Source organism: Mauremys mutica, chromosome 1 (assembly GCF_020497125.1).
Source record: "Mauremys mutica isolate MM-2020 ecotype Southern chromosome 1, ASM2049712v1, whole genome shotgun sequence".
NCBI lineage: Eukaryota > Metazoa > Chordata > Testudines > Geoemydidae > Mauremys > Mauremys mutica.
Window position 1 is genome coordinate 72,103,749 of NC_059072.1, and position 19,315 is coordinate 72,123,063.

Consider the following 19,315-nt stretch of genomic DNA (forward strand, 5'->3'; position numbering starts at 1 on the left):
ACAGAGATATCTGAATATCAGAGTTAACACACCAGAATGTAGTGGACTCATATATAGTCTGCATATATTTTTAACACTTTTAATGATGAAGTACATTTAAACTGGAAATAAAGGCCTCAGTCCTCATGTGTAATCAATGGGTGCTCAGTGCATGTCCAGATGTGAATGCAAAGGAGTCTTTGCTCACCTCCCATCCTGGGCCATCAGCCACCAGACCGGTCCCTGGAATAAATTAAAGAAGCCTAAACCTTGCTATAATCTACACCAGCAATCCACAGCCCCTAGGCTCTGCTCCAGCAGCTGGGGCTCACCAGAAAATCATAGAGGCCCAACCACAACCTTTGCTCTGGTGGCTGGGAAGGAGGTGGCTCAGTAGACTGCTTCATGCCACTAAAAGGCAAGGATCTGTCTCAAAGCATTCCCAGTTATGGGATGAGCTACCAGAAGAGATTAGAATGAGATAAAGTCTGACCTATTTTAAAGACCACTGTAAGACCCATCTATTTGCTGAAGTTTTCTCACAGTAACTAAATCCTACAGAGCTTCCTGGAACCTGGGAAGGATAAAGAGCAGAATCATCTGTGAAGTCCATTGTGGGCATAGGCATGCAGAGCTAATTCATCTGGGCAGGGCCTGCATATTATGGTGGCGAGTGCTAGAAACACTAAGATAGACAGAGCATCTGTTTAAGATGGAGATAGTTGACCTGATAGATGGCACCACTAGGATCTGGATTCTTGACCTTAACTAATACTGTATTTATGTTAGGAAGAAACAGATTTTGTGGATCTATGGTGCCTATTGTTATGATACACGTGCAGTCTGGGTCAATACTGATATGTTTTGGTTTTGTTAAGGAAAAGTTAGGGCCCCTCTCCCAGGATACTTACAAGCCTCTACTCCTTCTTATGAACGGGTAACCTGCTTTCATTTATAGAACGTATAGTGCGAGAACGGGAATTGTAAATAGCCCTGGCTTAGCATTCAAAGGAAAAATGCTGCTAGTGCCCTTTCTCACTAACTATAATATTTAGATTATTGGACCTTGGGCTCACGTTTCCACATAAAGCTTTAAGTGCAGTTTTGGTAAGACATGAATAGTATTTCAAGTGGACGTTTTGTAGTCATGCCTCAGATATATCTGCCACTCTGAAATTGACACTGAATAATATGGACATGCCTAAGCATCCTTTCAGTAGCCCTCCTGGTGTTCTGTGCAACGGTACAAAACACACTAACTTGAAACATCATCTGAGCAAATACAATTATGCACAATAATTTAGAGAACATAATTGGTGGGTTTAATGGGTTTAATCACCATTAACACTTCATTTCTCTGATGCCACAGAGTAATGTTAACCAGCAAATAGCACTCAACTACTCAGGCCCCCACACTTAGCAATGTGGGCTTAATTTAAAAGAGCTCATTCCCAATGTATGTGTTTTTCATACATCAATCTGTTTTGCTTAAGAAGGCAGGCTGCTTGTTGGAAAATATGGTTAGAGTTTAAAATATGTTCAACTCTATTGATTATTACACAGAGGGCCTGATTCTCATTTATACTAAGGCCCTTTTGCCCTGCTCTGGCAGTGTAAATGGGTTTTAGGACTGATCTATAAAGGGGTTTAGTGGTCTACCTCACACTTTAGGACCTAAGTCCAAAATTGAGATTCTCAAAATCCCAGTTCAGCTGCCGCCTAACCCAGCATGTGCTTACATTCCCTAGACACATGAGGGTGAGTCTACATGAACAGTTTGTTCATGGTAAATTTGAGGCATGCATGAATCTATCCCAAATCAACCTGCCTTGGACTAACTGTCCATATGGACTCTGCTGATGCATATTAACAGTTCATTAATGTATTCTTAATTAGTCTCATTTCAGTGAGCACTAAGCAGGCTAGCGGGGAAAAGATACACACCCCAACTTGCCGAGAACTAAATGCTCATGTAGAGAAACACTCGGTTTCTGCTGATGGGTATGTGCACGGCTGCTGGAGTCTTGATATCCAGTGCCTACTTCATACCTAACCCTCTGCAAGATTAACAAACTAGGCATCCCCTACCTTGCCTGTGGGATCCAGTCTGGTAGGACTCAGGTCACATTAGAGTATGTCAACCAGATTTGGACCCAGGCTGAAGCTGCCTTCTACCTAATAGCCTGGTGGTGAGAGCACTCCCCCAGGACGTCGGAGACCCACTGGCCTAGGGGGTAATCTGGGGTGGGTCTCCCTATCTCTCCTTTTGAAGCTGTTTCACTGTGTATAAATAAATAATCCCTTGGGCCAGAAAGAGAGTGAGAATGACCCTATTGTCCAGTGGGCAGGGCACTCCCTTGGGATGTTAGAGTCAGAACCCAGCCTCTGCTCCTGTCCATATTTAATTATTTTATAGAGTGGAACAGCTTCAACAGGAAAGACTGAGAGCCCCCCCCAGTCTGGAAAATTCTATTGCCTGGGTGTTAGTGCACACACCCAGCCTGGGAAACACCCAAGTTCAACTCTCTCTTCTTCGTGAGTCAGAGTAGAGCCTTGAAACCAGATCTCCCACTTCTGAGGTGAATGCACTGGGCTGTGGGGTATAAGGCCACTGACTCCCCATTTTTGTTTTTGGCAAAAAAGGGTTGACCTGACTTAGGTGCCTAACTCCAGGAGAGGGTTCATGGCTCTGAATCCTGGGTGGAGGGAAGTGCTTCCCTCCAGCCTAGAGGTAGGCGCCTAAATCCCTTTGAGGGGTGGAGCATGGGCCACACCCCTCTCCTTGGCATTTCCTATTCACTAGCTTAGGCAGTTTTCTGCTCAACTTGCTGGCTTTTGTGAATCCTATTCTTAGGCACTAACTCATGTATAGGAGGGAGTCTGGGTGTCTATCATAGGGCTGCGGATTCCACTATGCAGCAGAGTGCCTGAAATTAGGTATTGCAACACTGAACTTAAATCCCCTTTGTGGATCTAGCCATTAAAGCAAATAAGAATCAGACCCTAAATAACTGTCAGTGTTGTGCTGTTGCAGAGCTAGCAACTGCTTCTACTGCTATCAAGTACTGTCAACAGTGAAGCTTTCTGATATATTTTCTCCTGTTCTGGAAAATACACTGTAATCAAACCTCTGTGATCAGTTCTAGCAAAGAAATATGGTGACCAAAAGGTAGAATTAAATTAGACATTTCAGGGCAGTGGCCCAGAGAAGTGTTGGTATATGTGTTAGACTTATTTTGCTTGTAAGCCCAGAAACAGTATTTCCCAGACCACTGTCTCTAGTACAGGTTTCTCAGTGTAAGTGTCATATTACCCGAAAACCAGAAAAGAAAATCTTAACTTTTGTTATCTTTCAAAATCCATCTTTTTACCCCTCAGCATCTCAATTCTGTGATTTGAGGAGTTTGCTAATTTACTGACATCTGGGACATCTTCTGATCAGAAGGCTTTCTAGATCTAATATTAAGATACGATTATAGTCTTTTAATTATTAAGCGCTTTAGTTTCAGAAGTGAGAGTTACATTGTGCTTCCATGGTCTCCTCAGCTCTGAGAGATGGATACTCTAAAACAATATGACAGAGAAGCAAAAACATTCTTATTTTGCAAGCCGTATACTTAATTGTAGCCTTCCGTGTATAAACTAAGTTTAGTATAAACTGCATTTTCCGTCCGTTTTTGAAAGCTCAGTTGTATCTGTGTTTTTAAAGGTATAACTAATTAGAATATCGTTTTAGAGCAGAGGGAAGAAAAATAATTCTATCATTGCAAAATATATGATTCTCGCTCTTTTTTTTTTTTAACAGATTCACCAAAAGGCCCTCACTCATCTGCAGGCATGAATGGAAATGTGCAGCATCCCACCAGCACTGGGCAGCAGCCGGTCTCTGCCATACCCTCTCCAAGTGCCAGCAAGCCTTGGCGCAGCAAATCCATGAATGTCAAACACAGTGCCACCTCTACCATGCTGTCCGTGAAGCAGCCTAGTCCTGCCACCTCCCCTACTCCATCTTCAGACAGGCTCAAACCACCCCTTTCTGAAGGAGCGAAACCCCCTTCATCTGGACAGAAATCCATGCTGGAAAAGTTCAAGCTGGTTAATGCTAGGACTGCTTTAAGACCCCCCTTGTCATCAAGTTCAGGACCCAATGACAGTGGAAGAGAGGATGACACCTTTTCGGAGTGTGGTGAAATGGACGGCTTTAGCAGTGGGCTAAATAGTGGTGGCTCCACCAGTAGCAGTCCTAAAGTGTCGCCTAAGCTAACCCCGCCAAAAGCTGGAAGCAAAAATCTCAGCAATAAAAAGTCTTTGCTACAGCCAAAGGACAAAGAGGAAAAGAACAGGGACAAAAATAAAGTTTGCACTGAGAAAACAGTAAAGGAAGAGAAGGACCAGGTCACCGAAACATCTACAAAGAAGAGCTCAAAAATTGCAAGCTTGATCCCAAAGGGGAGCAAGACTACAGCAGCCAAGAAGGAAAGTTTAATACCCTCCTCTAGTGGGATTCCAAAACCTGGGTCAAAGGTACCAACAGCAAAGCAGAGTGCTTCACCCATGTGTGCAGGAAGTAAAGAGTCTGAAAAATTCAGGACTACAAAGGGCAACCAGTCTCAATCGACAACGAAATCACAAGCTAATGAGAGAGCCTCCACTTCCTGTAGTCTTGCTTCTTCTGAAGGAAAAGAATCTAGCCCAGCTCTGACCCCTGGTTCTTCTGCAGCTCTTTCTGTTTCAATGGCTGCAAGCAGTGGACAAGTCACAGGAAATGGCATTGTCCAACTTCCTCAACAACAGCAATATAGTCACCCAAACACTGCCACAGTAGCTCCTTTCATTTATAGGTAAGGTCACTAAAGCAATTTTGTGTTGTTATTTATAAGATGTGTAAAATTCATAGAGAATCAAATGGCTAGTGGATTTTATCTGTTTGTTCACAAGTTGTACACAAACATGATTTTCCTAAAATTTGTGCACTATTCAAAATTACTCTATGAATAGTTGCCGTGGACATTTTTTGGTTTGTAGCTCATACATGGGCAGTTTGTTGTGAGTATTTGCCATTTGAAATTCAAGCTGTTTTGATTGGATATGCAGGTCACATGATATGTTTCTGGTGGATGATCATAACTCTTAAAACCAGATTTCCAGTGTTGAATACTTTTGCTTAGATTTCAACTGCTATTTTCTGCCAATATTCTGCAATATTTGCTTAGAATTCACTGTTTCCTAAATATTGCTAAAGTAAACTTTATTGGAATCATCACAGAAGGTGACACAAAAGAGGCATTAGCGAGGGAAATCATTTTAAAACGCTTGCAAATATTCACCAAGGACGAACTGGGTGAGCATGGGGGTTGATTGCAGCATCTTGATTCTACTCCACTGACCCCAGCATAACAGAATTGCAGAAGGGCACCTTTAAGTTACCCACCTAGTATAATCATTTACGTTAGGTAGGATCCGGTGTAGTGGATTGAAAAACAAGAGGTAAACCATGGCGGCTAGAGATTTTCATTTTACACAATAAGGAAGCTATAATAAGGGAAGCTACTATTATGGCTGGTTTCAGTAATAGTGATTGCAGTTTAATAAGGTTTCAAATGTCAGCTGTTGGAGGATTTTTAGATTCAGTTGTGGGTAAATTAAACATTTAAAAAGGAAAATTTGATAAACTGAGAAATATATTATTAAGTAGAATAGGCTGGCAGTTTTTGTTAGCAAGTGGAACTTGTAGATAAAAATTGGCTAAAGATTAAAGAGGTGCTGGAGTAGACGCAGAGGGAGCATATATCATTATGCAAAACTAAACACAGTTTCAGACCCATTGTGGGTGAGTGATAAATTATTTCAGTTTATTGTGATTAAAAACAGAGCTCCAAAAATTATGAGGGGGAAAGAGCCATTGAGCACAGTTTTTATTTATTTTAATATTCAATAGCTGGCCTCTTCAATTCAATATATAGCCGAGCATGTGTAAGAGAAATATTTAATTAATTGATGTGATTCTGAATAATTGAGTAAAGATCACATATTATGGTAATTCATGGTCTGGAACAACTTCAGTGATGTATGCAATTTACTATATTGAATATAAGGTGGAAATATATATACAAATATAGAGATATATGTGGACCCCATTCTGCCCTCAAATGCATATGAAACTAACATTTACCACATGGTGATGCCATTTCATTGCATGTTATTACAATATGGAAATATGTTATCTTTTTACGATGCTGCATCAAAATGCAAAATACATTAGGACTATTAAAGGGGAGATTCAAGCATGCATTTGCCAACAGAATTTAGCTTTATGACTAATTCCCAGTACGCCTCAACCAACAGTTAAATCTTGCTTGAAAACAATTCTAAAGGCCAAAATCTAATCTCACACCAGTGTTAAGAGGAATAACTCCACTGACTTGGCTGGGGTTACTTCAGATGTACAACTGTGGAATTGAGAGCAGAATCTGTCCCACAGATCCTGTACTGAAAGCAGATACACGCTAACTCTATTCCTTGCGGGTCTCAAGGTCTTTGAAATAGTAGACAATGATTTTATAGCAGAGTATAAATATAATCAGAGACAGAATATCCATATTTACAAAGTCAGCAGAATTATTGCTGGGGGCATATGGTAAATAGTACTGTACGGGAAGCCATGTTGGTGTATTTGCATTTTCTCACTAGTAAACACAACTGTTTTCTTAGTTGGCCACCGCAATGTATGCACATAATTCTCAAGTATGCCTATTAGCTGCTAAAATAACTCCAAAGAATAATGGGCTGATAAACAAAAATCACTGTCCAAAATAACTGTTTTTACACAGTACTGTCAGCTGGAAAAAATGCCCAATTCCTGCAAATATACACTGCTGTCCTTGTAAAGTGCTAGGCACAGTGTAATTCTGCAGAAACCCAGCAAAATTCTATACGCAATCCTGCAAACCCCTGTAAAATTGTACCAGCTACAACTCAAGGGTCCAACCTGTACAGGCTCCCAGCAATGTACCATATGTAAAAAGCAAGTTGTTACTTTATCTGGGTTACTTGCTGGTATCCTCTGAATATCAAATACTATACAATTACAGAGCGTTTCTTTGGCCACAATGACACTAATGTGGATTTAGGGATAGTAGAGTAGTAGCAGAGACTGTTGCAAAGGAGGTTCTTTGTGAGATGAGCATGTATTTTTCTTTCAACAAGGAGTATGATGGTTGATCACAGGATGACTATGAGCCGCCAATGTGATATGGCCGTTAAAAAAGCTAATGCGGTTTTAGGATGCATCAGGCGATTCTGCCATTTACATCACTGTTGTGAGATAAAGATGGCAAATTACCAAAGTCTTGCAATCATAGCTAGCGTTGTGACACTGCCCACTACATGCTTTATTTTCAACAAAAACACACCAAGGTATTTGAAACGGCTCCCTCTGTACACATCTTTACTTCACGAGGAGAGGCCAATGCTTCCAATGGAACATGGCAGGTAAAGAGAGAATAAGAGTAGAGAGTGTGGGGGAAGATTACAGTAAACATTTTGGCTTATTTCTCAGATAAAGCTATAGCCCAATACTTCAGTTGCCTGCTGTTTATTACCTAATGATTATTCTTTCTTTTTATATATGTATTTGTATAGTTGTAATGCTGACCTAACCCTTAGATCAAATAATCAATAAAACCCACCCAAGGCAGTCAAACCTCTCGGAGTTGTCATCAGAAAAATGAAAAAAACCAACATCATATGGAATCTTTCAGAATGTCAAGTAATAAAATTTTAGATGTCATCTGTGATTATCAAAGGGTGGATATTCCATTAAAAACAGGAAGTTACTGACTGTGTTAAAGATATTCATTATTGTGTGCAGAGGTCCAAATTCTGCTCTTCGTTTAATCAAAAATTAGTGGGGTTTCACAGATGTAGTTGAGGGCAGAATTTGAAGTCTAATTGGAGGTAAAAGTTGTTTCCTATTGTTATGATTAAAGCAGAAAGAAGATTATCCTGTTTTCATGACAGTTGTTTAATTAGAACTAATTAACCTTCATTGCAAATGTTCAGCGCTGGAAGATAAGTCTCACCTGCAATTCCATTTGCTTTCTTTGATCTCAACACAGAGGTGCAAGAATTTTATATATATATAAAAAAGAGGGATGGAGGAGTAATATTTAAGGTTAATTAAGGTTTTAATTTAAGGTTAATGAGCAAGTCATTTAATTTTCTGTGTGCTGGCCTGCAGATATTGGGCCAAATTAATCCCTGATGTAATTCTAGAGAAGTCAGTGGAGTTACACCAGGTATTAGTACGGTTCCATTGATTTTGCCCCTCTCAGTGTACTGGAAAAGACTTTTTATCATTTACAATGCAGATTGCCCCAGTCTTCACTGCTGAAGATATTTGTTAGCAACAAGTGGAACTAAAATGGTCCAACTAAGCAAAGGAACATCTGGATGTTTGATCAGAACCCATAGGCAGGGCCAGATTGAAGCAGTCCCGAGCTCTAGAGACACCCACATATGTGGCCCCCACACCCATACCTTGGCCGTCCTTTTATTTGAGCAATAGTGGCAGGGTCCACCACTACAGTAACTGAGGAGCCCGCTACCATGCCCTCTTCCCCTGTGCCCGGGCAGGAAGGGGTCCATCCGAAAAGAAGGATTCATCTTCTCCCACCCAGGCAGAGGATTCTATATATGTGTGGGTGTGCCCACTGCCATCACCCAGCAGAGTGCGGCCTCAGAAGGAGGGCCCAAATACTGAGCCTCTACTAGGATGTGACAAAGAGTCCTGTGGCACCTTATAGACTAACAGAAGTATTGGACCATAAGCTTTTGTGGGTATTCTGTTAGTCTATAAGGTGCAACAGGTCTCTTTGTCACTTTTTACAGATCCAGACTAACACGGCTACCTCTCTGATACTCTACTGAGATGAGTACTTGTGGCACCTTAAAGACTAACAAATTTATTTTAGCATGAGCTTTCGTGAGCTAAAGCTCACTTCTTCGGATGCTCACGAAAGCTCATGCTAAAATAAATTTGTTAGTCTTTAAGGTGCCACAAGTACTCCTGTTTTTTTTGCGGATACAGACTAACACGGCTGCTACTCTGAGATCTACTGAGATGGTGTCAGCAAGGGCCCCCGAGTTCCAGAGGCTTGGTGTGCTCTAGTGGTGGGAGCCAAACATCCCCCTTTCCCCCTCCCTGGCTCAAGTGGCTGCTGTTCCTCACTCTTCTGGAACAGATACCTTCTTGGCCTCCCATTTCCAGAATAAATAGATGGCTTCATGTACTCCACTGCAAGCTGAACTTAAATTCTGCTGCAAGATCCTTGCGTTCTTCCATGGAAATTCTATAGCAGCTTTAGTTAATCAAAACAACTGAGGTTTTATGTAATTAAATATGAAAATGCCATATACAGCCAGTACGATTTCTGGGTTGTTTATTTTGGTAGCAAACCCAAATTATTTTACATTGCCCTCACACTTTCAGTTTTGAGTCAGATAAATGGGGCAGATATTTCACACCTTCCAGAGCTATTGTTTCTGGTTTTATGCAAACTAGAGTGACCAGATGTCCCGATTTTATTGGGACAGTCCCGATTTTTGGGTCTTTTTCTTATATAGGCTCCTATTATCCCCCCACCCCCTTTCACATTTACTGTCTGGTCACCCTACTGCAAACACAAGAAGACATCACTGTATTGTTTACGCTTGGTTCATGTTTTGAAGTTATTCTTTGCAACAATGAAGACTAGAAATATAATTACATTTTTAAATGATAGCTTAGATTATTATGTCATCATGTGGCTCCAGGAGGCAAGTCCTTGACATGTGCCTAGTTTTCTATGCCACAATCAAGCTTGCCTGTGAGGTCTGTACATTTGGTGTAGAAATCTTGCAAGTGTTTTTTCTCACAGTATTTCACTATTTCCACTCCTGGTCCCAGCTGGAATCAAGTTTTTGAAGAGCAAAGAAAATAGAGGAGGATGAGGTTCTATAAATGAAATGTGTCATATTGCTAAAAGGTTTGAGTTGAGCTTGGGCAAGAGAATGCTTAGGGTGGTTCTCATTTTATCTACACAGAATTGCCCATCAGGGCAAGAGCCTTTTCACCTCTTCATATGTTACCATACAGTCTTTACTGCTGAGTGAGATTCCTCATTGTCACTCTGCTACTTGGGACCCAATTCTGAAAGACCTCAAGTGTAAAACTACCAGGGATGTCAGTGGGAATGCAGTGCTTGCAGCCCCTGGAGTCCTTGCGGTATTAATTAATTAATTAGCATGTCGCAGGAAATAACAACACCCAAGAATCAAAAACAGTTCATATGACGGTAGTTAGATATTTGCCTCTTCACAATTCCCCAAAACTACAAAAACTGACTACAAAGACTATGCATGTTGCAAGCTATCATTTGTGTTTACATTTCTCTTTAATACAGTTTTAAGTACCATAAAGAGGTAAGAATTCTACTCAAACAGATGTGTTTGGTTATTTGTATCTTGAGATCTGCTCCCTCAGTCACTTAAATGAGTTGCTGAATAAATCCATTAAATACGCAACTTTGAAATAAACGTAGGACAATAATTAGCGGGTTGCTATTTCATAAAAGAAATTGCTTTTAAAATTAATCCTCAAATTCATCCAGTATTTTTATCATCTACTCTTATGAAAGGCATCTGTGCTGGGGCTGCCGCCCCAAAAAACAGCTTGTGCATCCCACAATATGTTGTGGAAATGGGAATTTTAGGAGTCTTGCTATAATTTTAAGCTTTCACAATTGGAAAATATATATATAAAAGGTTTTAGCAGGCCCTTATCAAAAATCAGAAGCAATTAGTGTTTTGGCATGTAATTTAAGATTGTCAGCACAGATAGTAAGGATGGCAGAACTGAACTCTTAATTAAGATTTTTAGAGGGAGTTTTGTGTCTTGTTGCATCCTGTTCACACCATTCCGTTTTTGTGTTCTTTTTCCACTAATGTACAAACACAGTGATGACCATTACAAATCATCATATACCAACAGTTTCCCCATCCTGCTTTCTGAGACATTGCAGATTTTCCCTAAGAAGAGGCAACTATTGTAGGAACCCTTGGGAAATATTGACTGCGTAATAGTTTACCCCTGTATAATGGCAAATAAAGGTATCCAATACTGCACTCCGCAGTGTAACAATGTATTTTATTACATTTTAATAGTTACATATATTTAGTTCACATATGTTCTCAAGAATACGGGTCATTTGTTAGCAAGCTAATAGAAACGTATAATTATTTCTGTATCTCAGCATTTCCCAAGAGCTGGGTGGTCACATGACTAACAGTAACATCATGAGGAGGAGCCAAACTGCACATAACTTTGAACATTTGGGGATAGATTTTGATTTTGGATAGCCCTAAGCAAGGGATTGTGTGTAAACTGTACTGCTCCAGGGATGCCCCAGGGGATAGACACATGCCTCTTGAGTAACAATTCATCCATTTCTTCCCCCTTTGCTCCCAGGGGATAATTTACTACTGGCCTTTAACAGCAGTAAATTACTATGCTTCATACCGCTCACATATACATAGATGCTAGCTTAGCTATTCTGGCCACTGAGTTGGGGGTTAGACTGTTCCCTGCCTGAATATTGCCTACCTGTGTCAGGGAAAGACTAAGCAAACAAGGGCCCCTGCTTATCCCTGTGTTCCTGACCCAAGGCTGGGTTGTTTATATAGGGATGTAAAGTCCTTACTCCCTTGGCGAAGTGTGTAGTTTAAGACAGAATGTAGCACTATGTAATTAGGATAGAATGTGGCATTTGTGATATTTTCACTATATGCCTTTGGTGAGATGAATACAGTGCAAAAAGATTCCAGTTATGCCCTGAATTAACATTTCCATTGCTGTGTGTATAACAGACATCTGTTATAATGAGTCTTCTTGGTTGATTTCAGAACACACTCAGAAAATGACAGTACCTCTTTACCACCTGCTGACTCCTGCACCAGTCCTACTAAAATGGATTTATCATACAGTAAGACTGCCAAACAGTGCCTAGAGGAGATATCTGGTGAGTGGCATGTGGGAAAAACCTCAGTATAGAAATGTTATATGTCTTTGTTTACATAGCTCTCCTACAAATAGCTTAGCAATGGTTTAAAATAATACCTTTGACCTCTATTCATTATATTAAATATGCAGAGAAAGTGGGTCACACGCTGTTAGCACTTCAACTGCAAATTCTTTTATCTAAGCTGTCTCACTTAGAATATCCTCTTCATCATTTTGCAGAAACTGGAGTTTTCATAAATTAGGATTTCAAGACATTATTATTGTCAGTATCATACTGAATGCTCTATGAGGAACCTTGAGAAGCCTATCTCATAATGTGTGACACTGGGAGAATAAGATCAAATCAAAATGTCAGAAGCTGAAGTGTTAATAACATAACATTTTTATTTCTGTAAGTGAACCTAGATTCCAAAAAGGGAGTAAATGAACAAATCCTTACTGTCGTGCTAGCCTGTGGCCCACTCAGCAAGGTTCTATCTTGGGGTTCCCTATAAATTTGGGTTCAAATCCTTACCAGATTACAATTGTACAAATGAGTTTCTATATTTTTTGCGACTACGGGTCAGATCATCAGCTGTTGTACATTGGCATAGTCCTTTGGTATCAATGGAGCTATGACAATTTACATCAGCTGAGGATCTGACCATAAATCTAGCTGTCAATGGGCACAAAACAAAGTATGTCACAACTGAGTTTCGCATCAGGATTGAATTGCATAGAAGAGCTGTGTACTTTCAAAGGGCCTGCTTGTCTGAACTGTGGATTCCTTTTTTTACTCTGTACCATTACTTTCAAGCTTACTTTTTCAGCATAAAGGATGAAATTGTGGCCCATTGAAGTCAACTGGAGTTTTGCCATTTTCCCCCAAATTTTCAAAATTCAAACAAATGTTAAAAACATATCTGGTTTTTCTCACTCAAGATATTATTTGTTTAAAGGAAGTCATTTGACACACACAAATCTAAAATGCTATCGCGCTTAGATCAAATTGCCCCAGTTTTGTCATACAGTTTTGGCATCTAGCCTGATTCATATTAAAATGGAGGTTTCAGTAAGGTAACTGGCTCTGTCTCAGTTTTTCCTCAAGTGTCTCCAAACTGACATCCCTCACCTGCCAAATTCTTGATCAACTTTTTGACAAGTAGCCCAATCTGAAACCTAATTAAGTGTTCCCTTTAGTTTCCAGTTATATATATATTATCATGGAAACTTCTTGCAGAGGGAAAATACATTCTAAATTAGTTAAACTTTATCTTTCCTAAAGGCAGATACATGGCTCATTGGTCTTACTGTAGGCATAACAATTAAACACTTGCACATCTAAATAGGTGTAAATATTACAAAAGATGTTTCAAGATATTATCTGAAAGGATGGTAAAAAATCACTTTTGTGCCTGCTGTAATGATCCTCTAGGATAGCAGGTATCCGGTCCTTTTTCTGTTCTGTGTAGAAGTGGAAAATGCAACAAAAAAAAGAAAGTGGCATATGGGGCACTAAAGAGACATCAGAGATGTTTCTGATCTCATTATTCAGACTCTGTCATTAGCTGCAGACTGCCATAATGGGCAGCATGGCGGCACCACTGTGAGAGTTCAGCCATTGGCTCATTGTAAATTGGGCACACGGAGGAAACCAAATGTGTGTCACTCATAATTGGCAGTTAGAAATATGAGGAATGACTGGATCAAACAATCACCCTATGCAGCAGTTGTATTATTAGCTATATATATGTGCTGAAGAATATCATTTGGAATCTATTCATGTGCTGGCTATTCAGAAAACTGCTCTAGGATGACCTAGGCCGGGGTAAGAGAGAAATTTCCAAGCTCCCAAGTATATTCCGGACGCTCGGTGGGATCACCATCCAGCAAGGGGTGTCATTTGTACCAAGGACACATGCAAGGGTGATTTTTTGAGATATGGACTGTTAAGTAGATAGAACAGGAGAGCAATTATGAGTTGTTTTGTCTTTCTGTAACCTTTCTCTATTACATTCTATTTAAGTTCTTATACTGTGCCTATTATCATGTTACCTGAGCCCCAGGCTTGTTTTGGGTTTTGAATGACTTGATACCCACGCCCACTAGCCAGAAGTACAGTTAGTCAAAAAGGGTCTAATCCTGCAAGGTGCTGAGCGTCCCCTGCAAAATCATTTATACAAAGGGACTTGAGGTCATTCAGCCACCCACAGGACTGGGCTCAGAAAGTTCGGTCTCATTTGCATATTTGTTTCGTTTGTCATTCTGGTCTTTATTATTGTTTTTAAAGTGCCAAGTGTTTATTGGGTGTTTTACAATGCAAATAGAAAGACAAGATTCCCCAGTTCAAAGTTCTGGCAAGTAAGGGCCTAAGCCTGCGTGCAGTGCATAAAGTTAAGCACATGAATAGGTCTCTGCAAGATCAGGGCCTAATTTTAGGTATGGGGTAACAAAAAATGAGGAGGGGAAAGAGAGCAAGGAATAGGGTTACTAGAGTAATAACATAAATTCTAATCCCAGTTTTGCTGCTCACTCACTGTATGACCAAGAGCAAGTTGGTTAAACTTCCTTCACCAGTTTCACCATCTGTAAAACAGGGATATTTGCCACCCTATGTTGCAGGGGTGATGTGGGCGTTAATAAGCTAATTGTTTAATAGCACTTTGAAAAAATGTCCATCTCTATAATTGCAAAATATTATTTTAATAATCCAATTATGTTACTAGGCTTTTAAACAGTGTTTACATGTTTAAAATGTTTAGCATACCTGTTAAGGCTGATTCCCCACTCTGGCACTTCGAGTGCAGAAGGTGGGGGCCCACAAGGACTCTAAAAATTAATTCTGGCCACTTCAGGCTTGTATTAAACTCCCAAGGTTACAGCTTTTTTCTGACCTTGGATTGGTAGATGCTGCCACCACCCAGGTGCAAAACCCCTTTGAGAACCCAGGAAGACGAACTTGGGAATTCCTTCTTGTAGGGTACACTCAAGCCCTTTCACCCTCCATCTGGGGAAGAGCTGAGAAGAAAAACAAAGGAAATCAGATGTTGCCACCAGCTAATTAAAAAACATGTGCACAAACCTCTTAGGACACAAAAATCCAACCCTGTTCTTAAAAAAGGTAAATTTTATTAATAAAGAAAAAAGAAGAAAATGCATCTGGGACTTATGCTTTTGCTAGATATGGGGAAAAAACAATTACAAGGAGTAAGCATCAAGAATAGCTCTCCTGAGATCCAGCTTAAAGGCTACAAGCAAACCAGAAACTCCTGGGGTTAGCACAGAGGAATCCACAAGCCATAAACAAATAAAAGGGATAAACTTAATCATGTCTTCCTAGACATTTCCTAATCTACTTACATATCTGGAGTTTTAGATGAGTAGTTTCTAGGTATAATACTAATATTTTTTCATACCTGGCTTAAGCTTCTCACAGCATAACTGCTCCCTGCCTGCCTCTCCCCGAGAACAACAACAGAGAGACAAAAAGGGAGTCTTGTTTCAATTTTTAAAAGTTCTAGCCTTCCCATTGGCTCTTTTGGCCAAGTGCCCACTCACTTCCTTTTACCTATGCATAACAGTAAGACTTTTAACGCTTTACAGGTAAAGCAAGTATAGAAAAGCTACTAAGAGTGATTTTATAGCTACTAGCTGGCTGGGTGGCCATAATAGGGAGCTTCCCCCACCCCCTTCATTTATCACAATCCATAAATAATTATACATGAAGTTGCAAATATTAGCTTATTATAAATGTATCATTAATGTGGAGGCACTATACAAAAGGTAGAGAGGAGGCAAGGAATCATTTTAAGAATTAGAATTATATCCCAATATTAGCAGTTCACATTTACTGCACTTTTTTCCCCTTTCTAAAAGAAACACTTAAAAAGAATGTTGTAAACCATGTACACATGTACTAAGAATTAACTAAATTTAGCATGTTATTCTAATTCTGTGGATTTTGAAGTTCTATTATATAATTCATTAACAAAGGGCATAACTGTGCATTCAAATACCAATGAAAATTGTGTGTGCTTATCTGAGAACAGAATTTGTCCATAGATTATTATATTTTAAAATCATTTTTAAGATTCCTTTCTATGTAATGCATTATACAAAATAAGGTTTATTATTACTATAACCATGGGGTTGGGAAAATTCCTTATGTTTGTCCTCTCTAAAAATGACACTTCCATCTTTAGGGTGGGGAGTACATTATCAGTGGCTCTCAAACTTTTGCACTGGTGACCCCTTTCACGTAGCAAGTCTCTGAGTGTGACCCCCCCTTATAAATTAAAAACAGTTTTTATATATTTAACACCATAATAAATGCTGCAGGCAAAGTGTGGTTTGGGATGGAGGTTGACAACTCATGACCCCCCCATGTAATAACCTCATGATCTCCTGAGAGGTCCTGACCCCCAGTTTGAGAACCCCTGAATTAGATTGTCATGTAACTGAGGAATATAATGTAACATCTGCTACCTCAAAACCTCCTAATGTGATTTCTGTTATATAGCCTGTTCTTGTTCATGGTTTTAGTTATATTTCTTTGTTTCTATATATATGAGCTTTAGAAGACTATATTTCAGTAAATAAACCTGGGATTCTTCTATATTGCAGTCTTAGGTATTGTCACATTATGGGCGTACATGGTAGATCAGAAGGTAGGTTAAAATCATCATTACAAAGGGAGAGTTATCATAATTCAGAGTTCTTTGTTCTGTACATTCATCCCATCTAATGTATTTTAGGGGGTGGTGAGGGGCACCTGAGACAGGGGTCTCATGGAAAAATAGTATGTGATCATGCAATAAATGCCTGTAGTACATTACATATGCACAAAAAGGGACAAATTAAGATTGCACAGGAAACCTTAATTGTAACATTTATAACATTTAAGTGCTTGACTTTGCTACCTTAATACCGTAAATAAGCTGTTTTATCTGGCACTTCACCAACCAGAAAGTTCTATAAACTGGCATCTCTGATCTTCATTGAAAGTCCAGTTTATAGTCCGGTTGGCACAGGCAGGGGGTTGGGGGTTGGGCTCAGGGTGCTGGATCCGGGGGGCAGTAACCTCAGGAGCCTCCCCGCAAGCAGTGACCAGTCCCAGCTGCTCCTACACAGAGGCGCTGCCTCCACCCACAGGCTCCGCCCCCACAACCTCCATTGGCTGTGGTTCCCGGCTAATGGGAGCTGCAGAGCCAGCGATCCGGGCGGGGGCAGCGCACAGAGCCGCCTGCCGCGCTTTGGCCTAGGAGCAGCCAGGATAGGTTGCTGCTTGTGGGGAGCTGCCCAAGGTGAGGGGCCCCCAGATCTGGCACCCTGAGCCCCCTTCTGCACTCCAACCGCGCACCTGCTCCCAAACTCAAAGTCCCTCCCTCTTAGTTAACCAGCATTCTTCACTTACCAGCACCCTCCTTTCCCCCACATGCCATATAAAACAACTTTTACTGTAACATTTTAAATATAGATTTTGGTTTTTATTTGTTGTATCTATCTATCTGTCTATCTATCTATCTAAAATAGGTGTATATAAAGTACACACTTTTCTGCTGCCAGGTAGGTCTTGTTGCTGACTGCAGCATACCATACACAGTGGCTGGCTGGAGGACTAGATGCATTTCTCAGATTTCACACCCTTGTGGATGATATGTGTGGGCAAGCCCATTAACTCTCTTGAGTCGTATGGAGGAGTCCTGCCCTACTGCTTATACTGAGGAACAAGACACTGCCTTCTTTTCCCCATTGCACACCAGTGCTGCATTAATTTGAAAATAAAGCAATTGAAAATAGTCCTTTGGCCACTAGCATCATGCAAACAGAAGAGTGTTCATTGCTAACATTCTTTCTCTCTTTCTTTTTGGATGGCCAGGGGAAGTGGAGTAGGGCTGGATTTCCTTTAGTTCATTTCATTTTGAACAACCTTTCCAGCTGAGTATCTCATCTTCTTTCCTGTACACTTTGTGTCTAGAGGGGTCCAACAGTGATTTAGTTTTCAAAGTGATCATCACTTGACACCATTAGATCTTTCTTTCTTTCTTTCTTTCTTTCTTTCTTTCTTTCTTGTCCCCCAGGAAAAATGCACCCCTCCATTTTGTTGCTAGGAGATATATTTTTATCCAGCTCTACCTTCAGTAGCAGCTGTAAAGTGAGAGGGTGAGAAGCAAATACGACACTGAGGCAACTCTTAATGCCCATTTATTACTAGTATAGCAAGTCTTCAAATAATCTGTCCTTGTGTATCATTAACTCCTGGGGTTTCCCACAATACAGTGTGTTACAGGTGTATCATGATACTGACAGAATCAGTGTATTGTTATGTAGCATTTCTATATTTATATTTGGACATTTCTGCACAGTATTTGGCCAAATTGATTGCTCCTGGGTAAACCTTTGTGTTTCAAAGATGGAATAAAATTCTACTTTAGTGCTAATTTTCTGTTCAGGCGTCTTAATTATTGATACAAGTATTTTTTCCCACTGGGAGAAGATATATTTTGAATGTTAGTCTCCTTTCTTTGTATGTGTAAAAGCCACATTTAGCTCTTGTGAACTTTGTTTCAGACTTGAAATTGGGTAGCTTTGTAAGAAAACTGTATTCTTTCTATAGAGTATTTTATTTAATAGGTTCCTTTTTGAAGGTTGTGAACTCTTGATTTTTATCAAAGCTTTATAATTCCATAGTAGCTTCTGAATCCCAAGAATTTTTTTGAAGGAGGAAATGAAATCTCGCACTTTATAAATCACTGCCACAGAGTGAGTAGCATCAGACTCCATTCTTTAGTTTCTTTATCCTCTTAAATTATATTTATTCATTTACAGCAGAAATTGCAAGATTCAAGAACCATTTGCAAATCTGCTTTTTAACTGCCTGCAAAGGGAGTAGTAGGGAGAAGGAATATATAGTTTTTCATTCTTACCTTCCAGGGAGAAAAATAGCATTTCAGTGTGAGCTTGGGCTAATATTGTAGCAGCCCATTCAGGTGAAGCCGTGTCTTGAAACCTGTGGCATTTTAAACTGGACAGAGGCTTCTATGTCTCCGGTTTAATTCGCCAGGATGTTTGCTGCCATGGCAGCCAGCAGCATCCACTGCAGTAGCAGAGAAGAGTCATAGATCTGGGAATGCAGGTTGAATACTAAAATGTGAGGAGGCTTGTGCAGAGCTTTGCTTCAGTGGTTAATTTTGGCTCTTATTGAGCTCTGACGTGTAGGCTGTACTTGCAGCTCTGTGTCAGCCCATCTAAAGTACAGAGCTGTGCATTGGGGTCGGTCATGATCTGGTGAGAGGGGAA

The 19,315-nt window shown here is 40.1% G+C and overlaps 1 protein-coding gene across 1 annotated transcript in view; it reads left to right on the forward strand.

Moving 5' to 3' along the window:
• Positions 1-19,315, forward strand: part of NAV3 (neuron navigator 3) — a 248,514-nt gene that overhangs the window by 63,605 nt on the left and 165,594 nt on the right. Inside the window, exons 7-8 of the mRNA XM_044988256.1 lie at positions 3,785-4,820; positions 11,920-12,035. Of these exons, the coding sequence (XP_044844191.1) occupies positions 3,785-4,820; positions 11,920-12,035 (1,152 nt within the window). The remainder of the gene's footprint in view (positions 1-3,784; positions 4,821-11,919; positions 12,036-19,315) is intronic.